At 53.9% G+C, this 12964-nt stretch overlaps 1 protein-coding gene across 3 annotated transcripts in view; it reads right to left on the bottom strand.

Annotated features, from left to right (window-relative positions):
* Rgs12 (regulator of G protein signaling 12) overlaps nucleotides 1-12964 on the bottom strand; it is a 99092-nt gene that overhangs the window by 2071 nt on the left and 84057 nt on the right. For 2 of the 3 annotated variants that reach the window (XM_013353329.2, XM_013353330.2), the window contains exons 11-17: nucleotides 12101-12295; nucleotides 11744-11817; nucleotides 11156-11282; nucleotides 9728-9824; nucleotides 8271-8350; nucleotides 7734-7887; nucleotides 5889-6467 (exon numbers count right to left, since the gene is read on the bottom strand). In XM_013353329.2, coding sequence (XP_013208783.1) covers nucleotides 5889-6467; nucleotides 7734-7887; nucleotides 8271-8350; nucleotides 9728-9824; nucleotides 11156-11282; nucleotides 11744-11817; nucleotides 12101-12295 — 1306 coding nt within the window. Of the gene's footprint in view, nucleotides 1-1264; nucleotides 1468-5888; nucleotides 6468-7733; nucleotides 7888-8270; nucleotides 8351-9727; nucleotides 9825-11155; nucleotides 11283-11743; nucleotides 11818-12100; nucleotides 12296-12964 lie in introns of those variants that run through there. The other variant, XM_026788668.1, reaches the window with a different exon arrangement.

The raw sequence follows: 12964 nt of genomic DNA, 5'->3' as shown, positions 1-12964 counted from the left end.
GGATTATAGTTTACAAACCACTCCAGACTCAGTTTCCCCAACTATAACAGAGGGCTTACCACTAAAGATGAAGAGTCTGCTTCCTCAACAGCCCAAGTCTCCTAACAGTAACAGGGGTCAGGAGGTCTGTGATGGCCCAGCTTTTCTATGGACTCCAAGGCCCACTGACTCTTTGTATCTCACCTTACCCTTGGCCCAAGCTTCCAGAAGTGGCTTCCACGAGGCCTTGTGTAGCAAGTTCGGGCTTGTACACAGAGGCACAATGTCTCTGTTGGGGGTCCCCAGCTCATCCTTTGACAAGTCCAGGGGACACATGAGGAGGTTCATTGACTTTAGCTGGTATCAAGAACAGGGTGCCCAGCACACAGTGTGGTTAAGACTGGAACTCTCGCCCAGTCTACTCTATGGTCACTCAGCAAACATTCTGCTAGGGCCTGCTGGGATCGTCTTGCCCCATCCACCCTGCTTGTCATTAGACTCCCACAGCTTCAAGTGGCACGGCAGCAAGACGGTTGTTTGTACACTCAGGGACCAGGGACACCGCTGGGGCATCTATGTGGATGCCATCGGGTCCTGAAAGAACCAGTTACCCGACACAGGCACAGCAGGCCTGTATAGTCCCCTCCAGTTCTGAATGGACACTGGAAGAGACTCCAGCCTCCCGTAGGCCTGTGTGCCCAGAACGGGGCAAGGCAGATTTTTCTGGGGATCAAGGAAGTGCACCTCAAAAGGAGAGGCACTTTCACACTTCCTGCCAGCCCAGCCCTGCCTGCTCTGAAAATGTGGCAATTCCCAGCCAGTGAGTCAGACAGCAACCATATGTTAGGACCAGCCTACCTCCAAGGTCCCACAGAGCTCCCTAGGCTAGGAGCAATGCATGAGAAGCCACTGGGCAGGGCCAGTCTGGGGCAGCAGAGCCCATACCACACCTCCTGGTGTTAGTTCCCCTGGGCCCTGAGTGCTCTTGAACACTCAGCCCGAGGCTACATCAGCATCTCATTTTCTGCCCCTTGGGCCACTCCTGGGCCTTTCCTCCTGGCACACTGGCCCTTGGCTAACCACTCAACCCCCTTGCCAGAGCCCCAGAGACTGGGAACTACCTAGGCTCCTCTATGGGAGCCTGAATAATCCTTTGCCTATCAGGAGTGGTGGCATCTGTCACCCTCAGGCCTCTTCATTTACCTGTGGACCTTTCCTGCCCTAGCTACTGCTGCCTGCTCTAGGCTCAGCATGCCGACCCCTAAAGCCCATCCCTAAGGTTCTGTGCCCCACAGCTAAGTAAAGCTGAGGGTTCACTCCCTAAGCTGCCCCCAAAATAATCCCTTTCTCAGGGTCTAGCCCTAGAAGCCTGTCCCTCTTCCCTTCCTGTCCCCACAGGCAGATACTGCCCTGAGTTATGGCCCCATGCTCTCAGGATTGCATGCACCATCTGGTCCTGCGGCCTCCTACCAGGGCCTCCAGATGCTCCTAGAAAGAACCCAGGCACAGGTGAGCCACAGATGCAGGAAAGCCTGGAAGGAGACAGCAAAGAGGACCAGGGCCAGGGCTCCACCCTGGCCATTCCACAGGTTCCCACAGGGGCCTGAAAATTGTGGCTCCTCTTGGGAGAGAATGACTTAGCCCTGGTCACCACCTGCCTTCACAAAGACCCAGCGCAGGATCAGGGCTGTGACAGGCAGGGCGAGATTTCAGTTCCTTATTCTACGGGACACTTCCCAGGCCTTGAGCACATGCTTGCCCGTGGCTGGGGTGGACAGTGGTGCAGGGCACACTGGTGGACAGGGAGTGGGCGAGTCTAGAGGATGGTACCTAGTGAGGCTGGCATGCTAGGGTAGGGGTAGCCAAGAAGTCAGCATGGTTAGGGAAGGCCTGTGCTGGGGGTGAGGGTGGGGTAGATCAGGATGGGGATCAGAAGAGAGCAAAGCCTCGGGTCTGGAGTCTGGGCTAGTACAACAGGTCCAGGGCCTTGGGGCATCACTAGGAACCCGATATCTACTTGATACTAGACACTGGACACGGCTTGCTACCAGATGTGCTATGGGGTGGCTCCTGGCAGATGGCTTCCTTGGTAACTCGGCAAACTTTAGAGTGTCGTCCCCAGAGGGTGAAGCATTCTGATCTGTGTCTGTCTGTGCCGCATGAGTGCCGGGCTTCCTTGAGGAGAGGTGCCCTGGGAGCCTGAGAATAGAATTGGACGGTACTTGCCAAGGAGGAAATGCCTCCTACAGGCAGTCTGGATGGAGCTTGAGGCCGGGAAGGCTGTGTACCCTCAATCCAAGCTCAGAAAGTGTGGTACCATGCAGGGCTGGGGAAGCACCCGGGCTGGGGTAGGCAGATAAGCCTGACACGAACAGGATCTGTCCACGGAGCTGCAGTCACGATATCTTTATTTCCAGGGTGAGGAACTGACACAAGACTTTGTCCCCAAGTCTCAGCTACCTCTGGATGTGCTGGCAGGAGGGTGAAGAGCTGTGGTGGAGAACTGAGCTGGCAGCTCCCAGACAGCCACTGTGACATGACAAGCCCCTGGATGGCTCTGTGAGGGCCCCTTCCCTAGGGATCATGGCTCGGCCCTTTGGTAGTCCTTCAGAGCTGACATTTCTCGGCAGCCTCCTGTGGGTCTGGGAGCAGGGAGCTCAGCCTAGCCAGGTATCCCCAGGAACCAGGCCATTCACTCTGGGCTGGGAGGGGCTCACTGATCTTTCCTTAGCTGAGACTGGCCTCTGGAGGCTGTGTTGCCCAGTGAACAGAGGGAGAAGACAGGCAGGGCAGAGGCAGGGACCTCAGGAGAGTGGGTAGGACAGTGGCACCACAGACCAGCCATGGCGAAAGGAGGGGCAGCTGAAGTGTCCAGTCCCTGGGCAGAGAACCAGACCACCCCTAGGCTCCAAGCTACTGCTGGCTGTGTGTACTCGGAGTGCTGACGGGGTGGGGCGCTGGCCATGGTCAGAGCAGGAGACTGCTCTGTGGTTCTCACCTCAGACCCCATCACCACAGCTCACTTCCTCCAGGCAGCACTCCACCCCTCCCCGGATTTGCTGCTGACCCATACTGCCTCCCCCTCCCCCTCCAGAGGCCCTCTTTATGCCCCCAGCACGCTAGCAGGCCAGCAGACAGACAGACAATATTAGAAGGATGAACAGGAACGACTGTCTAACTGTGAGGGGCAATTTCCAGACCTGCCTATAAGAACTTCCTGCTTGGGAGGCCCGACTCCAGGTCCCTGCTCCCTTTGCAATGCCTTGTAAAACAAACACAGAGCAGCCCTCCAAGAGTGCTAAGGAGGAAGGTCTCCCATGCTGGGGACACTCATCTGCTTTTCCCTATTATGAAGGAACTTAGGTATTTTGGAATTTCCTTTGTCAAGACACAAATATATATGAAATGTTACATAGAGGCACTTCCATGTACACACACACACACACACACACACACACACACACCCCTATCAAAGTGTCTAGAGTGTTAGTGGCCACATTTTAACGCTTTTCTTACTGGATTGTGGGGCCAAGGTGGCCAACAAATCCCTAAAAACTATCTCACAGTTAGTCAAGAGTAACTGGGTGGAAGTGGGGCCTTCAAACCCTGAAAACTGTAAGTGGCAATCCGTTGGCCCTGCCCTGCTCAGAGAGCCAGAAAGGACCCTAACGTGTGCACCTGAGGGTGCTCTTATAGCAGCCTTCTCTAGCACTCCCAGCAGCCCTTACTCAGCCAGGCACTCTCCCACATAAAGAAGCCCTGGAATGGTTGTGCAGAGACACAAACTGGGGTGAGCAAGCTGAACAGTGGATCATACCCCACGACCTCCTCCCTCATGCTGGGGCCACTGCCTCCATGACTCCAATGACACTGGGGACTGGAGAGTGGGAGCCACAACCAATGTGCTACAGCCGAAGCCCCCAGACCCTCTACTGCTGTCCTTTTTTTCAGGACAAAGCCAAGGACCCTGCTTCCTTATCTCCTTGGCGACCAGAGACTCGCTCTCTACCAGTCTAGTGCCACCCTGCTCTCCCCCTATCAGCACAGCCAGGGCACGCCAGCAAAGGTAACCTGGCCTGGCACCGTCACTGTCCATGTGCCCCGTGGGTAAACTGCACAGCCTACTCACACTCCAGATATGGCACTGACATTTGAGCTGTGAGCCAGCTTGAGCAGAAACAGGCTCCAGAGCCATCCCAGAGAGGGGAACAGGGCTTAAGGAGCCAAGCCCAGTGCGGCTCCTCTGCTCTCCTCTTCTGCAGTGGAAGTGCCCAGGCAAACAGGAGACAGCTGTGGAGACCACAGGCCTGAGGTGAGGAAGACCCTGCCAGAAGGCAGGATTGGGCAGGGGACAATTCTATTCCCACTTTAAAGCCTGTTCTCTTGATGTTCCTATCACAAAGCTGGTGTGGCAGCCATGTGAGCAGCCATGTAAAGTGAATGGTTTCTCTTGAAAGCCAGTCTATTTGGAGCTGGAGAGATGACCGTGGTTAAGTTGCTGTTCTTGCAGAGGACCTGGGTTGGTTCCCAGCATCCACATGGCAGCTCACAGTCATCTGTAACTCTAGTTCTAGAGAATCTGACACCCTCTTATAGCCTTGAGTTGGGGGCACCAGACACACATGTAGTACACATACAAATATGCAAGCAAAACACTCATATACACACACATTAAAAAATAAATCATTTTTAAAAAGGTTGTTTAAGATAAATCTACTTAATTTCTCCAAAATGGTTAAGATGTAGAAAGAATCATTAAGACGTAGAAAGAATCATCTATGTTTAATCCTAAAGAGAGAACCCACTGTAAATGAAGAAGAAAGGAGTTTTCAGCCAGTCAGTGATGAGCGCTGAGTTTATTACTCTCAGAAGAACAGAGTTAGAACACAGGTAGAACTGTAAACAGGCAGCTACAAAGTAGCAGAAAGGAGGGTGTGGCTTGACAGAGGTGCCCAAACATGCACACAGGGCCACTTCATGGCACCTCGTGCTTCCTGACTGGGTGTTGCCCCACTGGGTGAGGCTGGAGTCCAGGCCACCGTGTGTGCCCTCCCAAGTGCCCAGATGTGTGAGTGTACGGAACATGCATTGAAGCCCAGAAAGAAGGCCTGGACGGGCGCACACACTGCCTGCCATAGATCACAGCCAGGCGTTGGACAGGAACAATAGGAAACATGCACTGAAAAGGCTCGTCACTGTCACTGAGGACACCGAGCACAGCGGCTGCTGGAGCCCATCTCCACTGTGTTTTGGGTGGGCCCAGAGTAGCATCCCAACTGCTTGGTCACACTGTTCCCCTCCACTGGATTCCTGCTTCCCCTAAGAGAAATGCCTGGACACATCTGAGGCCAGCCGTGAGCAGCAGAGTGGCAGAGACTGCCTAGCGCAAGGGCACAGCCTGGCCTGTAGAGGGCAGTCAGTTAAATCCACGCCGGCCACAGAGGGGCTGACATTGAGAAGCCTGGTTCTTGTCAGCATGGGACCCTTGCTGACTGGCTCAAGACAAATACCATTTTTTTTTTTTTTTTCGATCTTGAGGCTAAAACACTGAGATGGCAGCAAGGAGATTTTAAAAGTGAGATCCATTCTCAGAGCTGAGCCTGCCCAAGGTGTCACTGGACGTGGCTTCCATTCCCACAGCGCCTATGCAGCAACAGCTCAACATGGTGACCTGCCTGAGCCTCAGTGACCCTCCCAGGGAGACCAAACCTTGGCTCCACCTGCTTTCCTTTCAGAGGAAGGCAAAAGAGGCCCCATAAATACATGAGGCGGCCACCCCTCGCGTTTCAGTACAGAAAAGTAAAGGAGGGGCTGCCTCCTTGGTGCTCCCCTTATTAAACATGGGCTGGAGCAGCCTCTGGGCAGTAAGCAGGACAGATCAAGGCTGTAGAGTCAGAACCTGGAGGTACCTGGTCTTGTAGGTCCTGGTGTGTCTTGGGGGATGGGGGGTGGCGGTAACAGCGTGCTGTTGGGGCTGCTGATGTCCCCCTCCCCCATCAGGGTCAGGTCAGCCACCTGCTCATCCTCCACAGTCTGGATGCCCCCAGCCTCCACTTCTGGCGATAGCCTCCTCCAGGCCTGTGTAGGACCCTCCTGCACAGAAGGGATGCAGGAGGGCTTTGTAGGCTTCTCTCCAGGTTGGGTGGTTCCAGGAGGCCCAGAGGGGCTGTGGGCCGAACTGGGGCTGTGGATGGAGCCGGGGCTGTGGGCGGAGCCTGGACTGTAGGCGGAGCTGGGGCTCTGGGCGGAGGCAGGGCTGGTGGCTGAGCTGTCGCTGTAGTTCTCAGTCTGATCAGCTCCCTCCTGGACACAGCCTGTGACAGCTCTCTTGCTATAGCCCTTGACTGGGGCTGGGCTGGACAGGGCGAGTTCTGAGGAACCGGGAGGTAAGCGAAGGAACTCAGGCAGCACCAGGTCTTCCTTTCTCAGCAGCCCACGCTGGTCATCGGCTCTGTTGCTCTGAGCTTTGGAAATGAGCTCAAAAAACTCTATTGGAAGAAAACCCACAGTGACCACATTTGAGAGACTCGCAAATGCATGCACACCTCAGCTGACCACTCACTCTTACCAGGGGCTTCTGCTTCCTTGAGCCGCCACTGGCAGCCAACAGGGTTATGAGGTCAGCCACACTACTTTCCCCACAGAGATGAGGCCAATGTCTGGCTGCCAGCCCCCCTGAAAATTATACTGCCAGGCCTAGGCTTGAAAACACCCCTCCTCTACTTAGTAGGGGATAAGCTTGCTAGCGCTCAGTAGGATGTTGCTGGCACTGTGGCATGTGCTTTGTTCATACATGGGGTCCTTTAGACCTGAGCACAGATGAATTTGAAGTGTAAGTGATGGTCGGAGTAGGGTCTGACAGAGCCAGGGCCCAGCCGCACGGCAAGCCCAAATCGGGAATGGATGGCTAGCCTGTGGAAGGCTGAGGGAAAGCTTTAGCTGGGTAGAATGGGGAGCCCTGAGATCTACCTGGCTCCCAGATTCACTGTCTCTGCACAGAAGGTGGTGCTCTGGGCTGAGGGGAGGAGGCGCTTCAGGACCCCCTGACCCAGCTGAAGCTCCCCATCCCTTGGGCCAGACTGGGTACTCTGGGTTTGGCACCTGCCTGGCTTCTTCACTGCCCACTCCAGAGCCTTTTCTTGTCAGCAGCCTGTGTTTAGTGTGACTCAAGCTCACCATTCACTCCACCAGGATCTAAATGTTCTCTAGATCCTATGGCTGTCACTGTCAGTGCTTCTTAGAAATGTGCACACTCAGAGCATATGCTTTATATTGGCTCAGGGGTCAGAATGCCCAAGGGTGACATTTAATGGATCTATTGTGAAAAGGTGGCAGAGTGAGGGGCACATCCCACCCCTATGGCCCCCAAGTCCCAGGGGCACCCTACAGAAATCCTGGGTCAGGGCAGAACAGGCCTTTCTCCAGCTTCCATGGTCAACATAGGTCAACAAACCCACAGCCCTCTCAGGCCTAGAACTTTGCCCTCCTCCCTCACACCTAGTTCCTGCCCCCACCCAAGCTGGGCCCCAGCTCTGTCAGGATTTGGGTGGTGGGGGAAGGGAGCTGGTTGAAAGCGCAGCCAAGGCTGCTGGCCTCTGGCAGGGCCTCTGGCTTTCCCCTCATAACAGGGCCTTTAGTGAAGTTACACTGGTAGCCTCAGTACAAGAAGACAGGCCACAGACAGGGCAGAGCAAGGTTAAGGACCATATTGTGCATTTACTGGAAGACACGGAAGTTTTAAAAAGTACACATACCCTCTGCTTCGTCCAAATTAATTTTCTGATATTTTTTTTTCCCAATCTTTGCAATAGATTCTTCTCTCTTTGAAAGCCGGGGATCCCTAGCACCTTTTCCATTTTCTCCTCTTATTTTAATAGAGTTAGACTTGCCTAGTGTTCTCTCCTCTCCCTGCATCAGAAGGAAAGTCAAGTTCTACTGCATGTCAGCACACGGTAACATCACTCATCAGTACAGCAAAGGCCCTGGGGCCCAGCATCGACAGCATCTAGACACACTTCGCAAATCAATCCCAATGACAGATAGATAACACAACAGCGTTTATGGCCCACCTACCCACCCAGGACAAAAGAAAACCCAAGGCTGGCAGCTCATAGCCAAGCGGAGACTGAACTCCAAAGGGACATTAGGAGAAATACCCACAGGGGGAGGCACGCAATCCTGAGCAGAGCCTCGGCCAGCCAAATGGGTGACAACAGGCACAAGGAGCCCCAAGAGGTGGAGGCCATGCAAGAGGGGCAGGGACAGCGTGGGGCAGGCGGAAGGGGAATTACCATAGCAGAGTGGTTTCTGGGGCTGGAGTTCACAGCTGAGCTTTGCTTGACAGGAGCACCTTTCGGTCTGTCTGTGGACACTAACACATGAGACAAGCTTGTGACCAGAGCTCACAGTGCCCTCTGAACAATAAACACCATTTGCTGTGCTCAGTGAGAACAAAGGCCCTCACCACCCCTTATCTAACATGCACACCCCAGCCAGAGCCTATGCTTCTCTGTCCACCTGCTGCAGCTGGGAGAAGGCAGCAGGGCATGGAGGGAGGTATAGACACTTACTGGGACGTCAGGAGGCTGAGATCAAAACTCATGCCTTTTACCATGTGCTACACCTGTCAGGGTGTAGCCGGCTTTGGTGGCAGAGTCTGACGACCACTGTCTGGCTAATCAGAATCCTGGTCCCCAGCACCCCATAAACCCGCAGCCCCACCAAGAACTCACTTGCACACAGGCCCTACTTGCCAGCCTTGGAGGAAGCTGGTGAGAACCTGCCAGGTAAAGCTAGGTGCCTAGCCCATGGATGCTGCCTAGATAGTGCTCAGTCCACCCACATCAGGGCCAGGGCGCAGCACTTTCTAGAGTGGATGACCAAGGAAGGGGAACTCTCTACAGAACTAGAGTACTGGAGCCCAAGCCACAGAACCTTATCTGCTAAGTTGATGGGGACACATGCACCTCCCAGGGCCCAGGGGGATCTGTTTATACAAAGCCCTCCCTCAGGAGTCATTTGGGCACCTGGGGAAAACCTTAAGTTACCTGGAATAGCTCCACACAAGGGACCTCCACCCCTCCTCGCAGCTTCTAGAAAGTTTCCTCCCACCCGGACAGTCCTAGAGGCTATAAGACAAAGTGCATCCCCCATGGGTTTCCTGTGCTAGTGGCCTGAATAATATAGGTCCCTGAGGCTTTGGAGGTTTGGGGGCCCATGGAGGCTTTGACAAGGACTGACTGACCAGGTCAGGGATGGGAAAGAGTTATGTGGTCCCTACACATGAGGAACAACACAGCAGACCAGTGCTGGGTGCAGGGCCAGTGCCCTCTGGACAGGACCAGGCCCGCCACTGTCCTCACTGCCTGTTTCACCCAGAGGGACGGATCTCAGAACAGGGCACTGTGCTAAAGGCAGGAGACCTAGACCAGGCTGTTAAGGCCTTAGGTCCCTGCTTTGTAACAACAAAAGCCTCTAAGGAAAAGAGTACCTTCTAGTGCTTTCTGCCACAAAAGCAACATGGAGGGGCAGACAGGGGCTGCCACTCTTCCTACATCTGAGCAGACATGCTCAGGGAGCCAGGTCCTCCTTCCCCTATCCTGCTGCCCCTTCTCCTGTAGGAGGCTGGGTCAGCACATGAGAGGTAGATTGCCATGAGGGGTCACATGGACAGAGCGGTCTGTCCAGGGTATGGCTATGAGACAGCTAATAGACCACGGAGTGGCAGGCTGGGAGCTGGCAACCTTACCTTTCCCTCTGCAAGGATCCCTCTCCTCCAGGATGACCCGCTGTCCATCCAGACTTGATATAGGAGCACCAAGGTCCAGGGGCTCCTTCTCCCCACTCTAGAGGCAGAGATGATGCAGTGAACTATTTGCCCAGATTGGAACTTTCTGGAATAGTTGCTGTAACCCAGCCACTGACAGTAAGATTAACCCAAGTTTAATGGAGCCTCAATCCAGCTGGATCTGGGGTCAGATCACCCAGCCTGGCTGACCTGTGGGAATATGGAACCCTGAGAGGCTGGTGGAGCAGGTCTTTCAAAGGTCACTCAAAGAGGAGGCAGAACAACCCAGGGGCAAACTGGGAACTCCTCATCCCTGAAAAAAGGTTGATATGCATGTGTCAACACTCAATAACTTCATCTGGCTTCTGTTTCAACACAGTCTTCATGATGGCCCACTTAAAACCCCCAAACTGCTCTGAGGAGAGCCCCGAGATAGGGTACAGGAAGCAACCTTAGCAGCTATAGGTGCTCTTGACCGCTCAGGACACTCTTCCCTCTGCCGAGCAGTCAGACTACCACAGCTATAGAAAGAAGCAGGGGATGGACCCTGGATGCCAGGCTAGGTCAGTCTCTATAGGCAAATTTCTGATCTCCAAACTGGAGTGAGGCCACAGTAGGGAAGTGGTGTCCAGTTACCAGAGGCTGGAGCCTATGAATAACCAAGTAGGTTGCTCTTGTGTATTCAAGGCTCTAGGACAATTCTGAGGACAATTTTAGGGAAAATTAAAAATTTAAGAATATTTGAAATCAAAGCTTAATATAGTGATGTATGCCTGTAATCCCAGTAGTTGGGAGATATAGTCAAAGGATAAGGAGTTCAAGGCTAGCCTGCTACATGAAACCCTGTCCCCAAAACATCAAAACAAAACAACCCTGGAAATCACAGCTTGGATTAGGTTGACAGGGAAGGCTTGGCAGATGCTATACCTCAAGCCACTGTGAGCCAACACTGACTGCCTCAAGGCCAGAGCCATCCTAGCTGCTGGTCCATAAACACCCATGAAAGCAGGAAAGGGTCAGGGAGGGCCTGCAGTCTTCTTCCTCAACCTCTCCTCCATAACAACCTCCCCCTCACAACTGGGAGGGAGCAGCACAGTGTGCAAATGCATGCGAAACTGCCAGTCAGTGCAGGGACAGGGACAGTGTGCTTGTGCCCTGACAAACTGCATATCAAGGGGACTGGCTATACTCTGTTCTCTTGTCACACCTGAAAATGGTGGAACTGTTTCAAGGTGTTTGTCGCTTCAATTTGGTTCACCTGAATCAAATGTAATGAACAACATGCGAATAAAGGACACAGAGGGTGGGAAGGAGAGGGACTGTCCTCTACCTTAGGAAGGAGAGCGACAAGATACGAGAGATAGTGCTCAGACTCCAAATGACACTCACCAGCCTCACCAGCAGGCTACCCAGGTCCAGGCCATACTTGGCCACCACCGGTCGCAACACTTCTGTGACAGGCTTGGTGGGCTTGGCCTTGAGTCCCACTGACCGGTTAATTGGAACAAGATCCAGCCTGGAAGGAGGGCAGGGAAACATTCAGAAAACACACAGTTCTGGTTCCACCATGTCTCGAGGGTCCCCTTAGCAGAACAGGAGACCCCGACAATTCAGCCCCACCTTATAAGGAGCACTCCCTGCATGTGGAAGCCACTCCATGAAGCCCTTCTGAAACTAAAAACAGGGCAGCGGGCCTCAACCTTCTGATGGAGGACTGCACAGTCAGGCTACTGCCAGGCACCCACTCACTCAGACTCTGCCTCTTTCCCCACTAAGATTTTAGGGCCAAGCAGCCTGTGTGTGGTGCCTGCCCCCTTGACAAGGGTCTGGTGGGGGCACTGGCATTCTTTTATGGCTGGTGATGGGACAAGTACATGTTCATTGGGTAAAAACAGAGATTAGCACAGAACAGAAGTCCCGAGGCTCAAAATATGAAGGCTCCAAAAGTCTCCAGAAACCTGTACGCTCTTCTCTTACCGAAACAAAGTACGCTTTTCCAAGCGTAGGTCCCTTGTGGCCAGGATGCTGCTGTCCTGATGCAGCACCAGAGGCTGAGGAACAAAGACACCAGAGTTAACGTGGGAGCATGTGGGCTTGACATGTAACAGCACACAGCTGCAAGAACAAAAGAGTAGTTTCAAAATTAGCCTGACACCCTTGAGATACCAGGTTGTGCTGCCATTCACCCACAGACCCCTGGGAGCCTCCATTCCAGCTGCACTGCGTCACAGGCAGGGGGTAGTGGTGGTGGCAGGAGTGGGCACTGATAAGGCCAGAAGGAAGGGAGTAGACAGAACCAGGATACTGATGGCTCATTCCTGTCTGGCACAGTACCTTGTCTCCGCCCACCAGGAAGAGGTCCACAGCAGCCCCATTGATGCCGTGCCGCTCACACAGTCCAGATAGGATCTCTTTGATGGAAAACCCGGACTTTACAGCAACCACACAGGATGTCCCATCTGGGAGGTGGACACAGCAGTGTTTGGCAGCCTTATCTCTCTCTAGTGCTGAGGTCCTGCAGGCATCTGACTGTAGGGTAGGGACACAAATGTCAGTGTCAGAAGCTAAGGGAGTACCTCCTGAAGAAGATCCAGCCTGCCTGGTCTCCTGGGCCCCATAACCTGCACGTCCTCATGCAGAAACTCAGAACCCACCTCAGAAAATTCTCTGCCCCCAAAGCTGATGGTGTGGTAGGGTCTGGAGCCCAGGGCCATGATCTCTCAACCATGGTAACTATATGGCTTGTACCTGAAGCATGGCTGTGTCCTTCCAGACGAGACTGCTACTGCTACACTGGGCCCAGCTCACCTTGGGACCCTGAGGCTGTGAGAATGAGCTGCCCACAGGCCTGCAGGCTGTCCTAACCCCTCCAGTTATAGCATTACAGGCTTGTCCTGAGGGCACAGACCTTCTATGAAACCTGCCTTCATAGCTATCTCCTTATCCTACTGCTTCCCACTGCCTGAAAATCTCTGCCTGCTACTTCAGACAGCTATCTAGGAGGGCGAGGACTGGCTGCAGGAATGGCCCAAGGACTCCTCCTAAATCTGTGTGGCTCTTCCCATGAAGTGGCTGTTTCATCCCTGGCCTTGGAAACTGCCCAGAAAGGACCTGGCAGAAGGGAAAGAGCCAATTTCCAGCCTAACTTCCTGGCCACCATGGGGAGGAACCTGGGTTGGCCTCTCGATGGTGACAAAA

The sequence above is a fragment of the Microtus ochrogaster genome, unplaced genomic scaffold, assembly GCF_000317375.1.
Source record: "Microtus ochrogaster isolate Prairie Vole_2 unplaced genomic scaffold, MicOch1.0 UNK5, whole genome shotgun sequence".
NCBI classification, from domain to species: domain Eukaryota; kingdom Metazoa; phylum Chordata; class Mammalia; order Rodentia; family Cricetidae; genus Microtus; species Microtus ochrogaster.
Note: the sequence above shows the minus strand (reverse complement) of the source record. Positions and strands in the feature narration are given on the sequence as shown.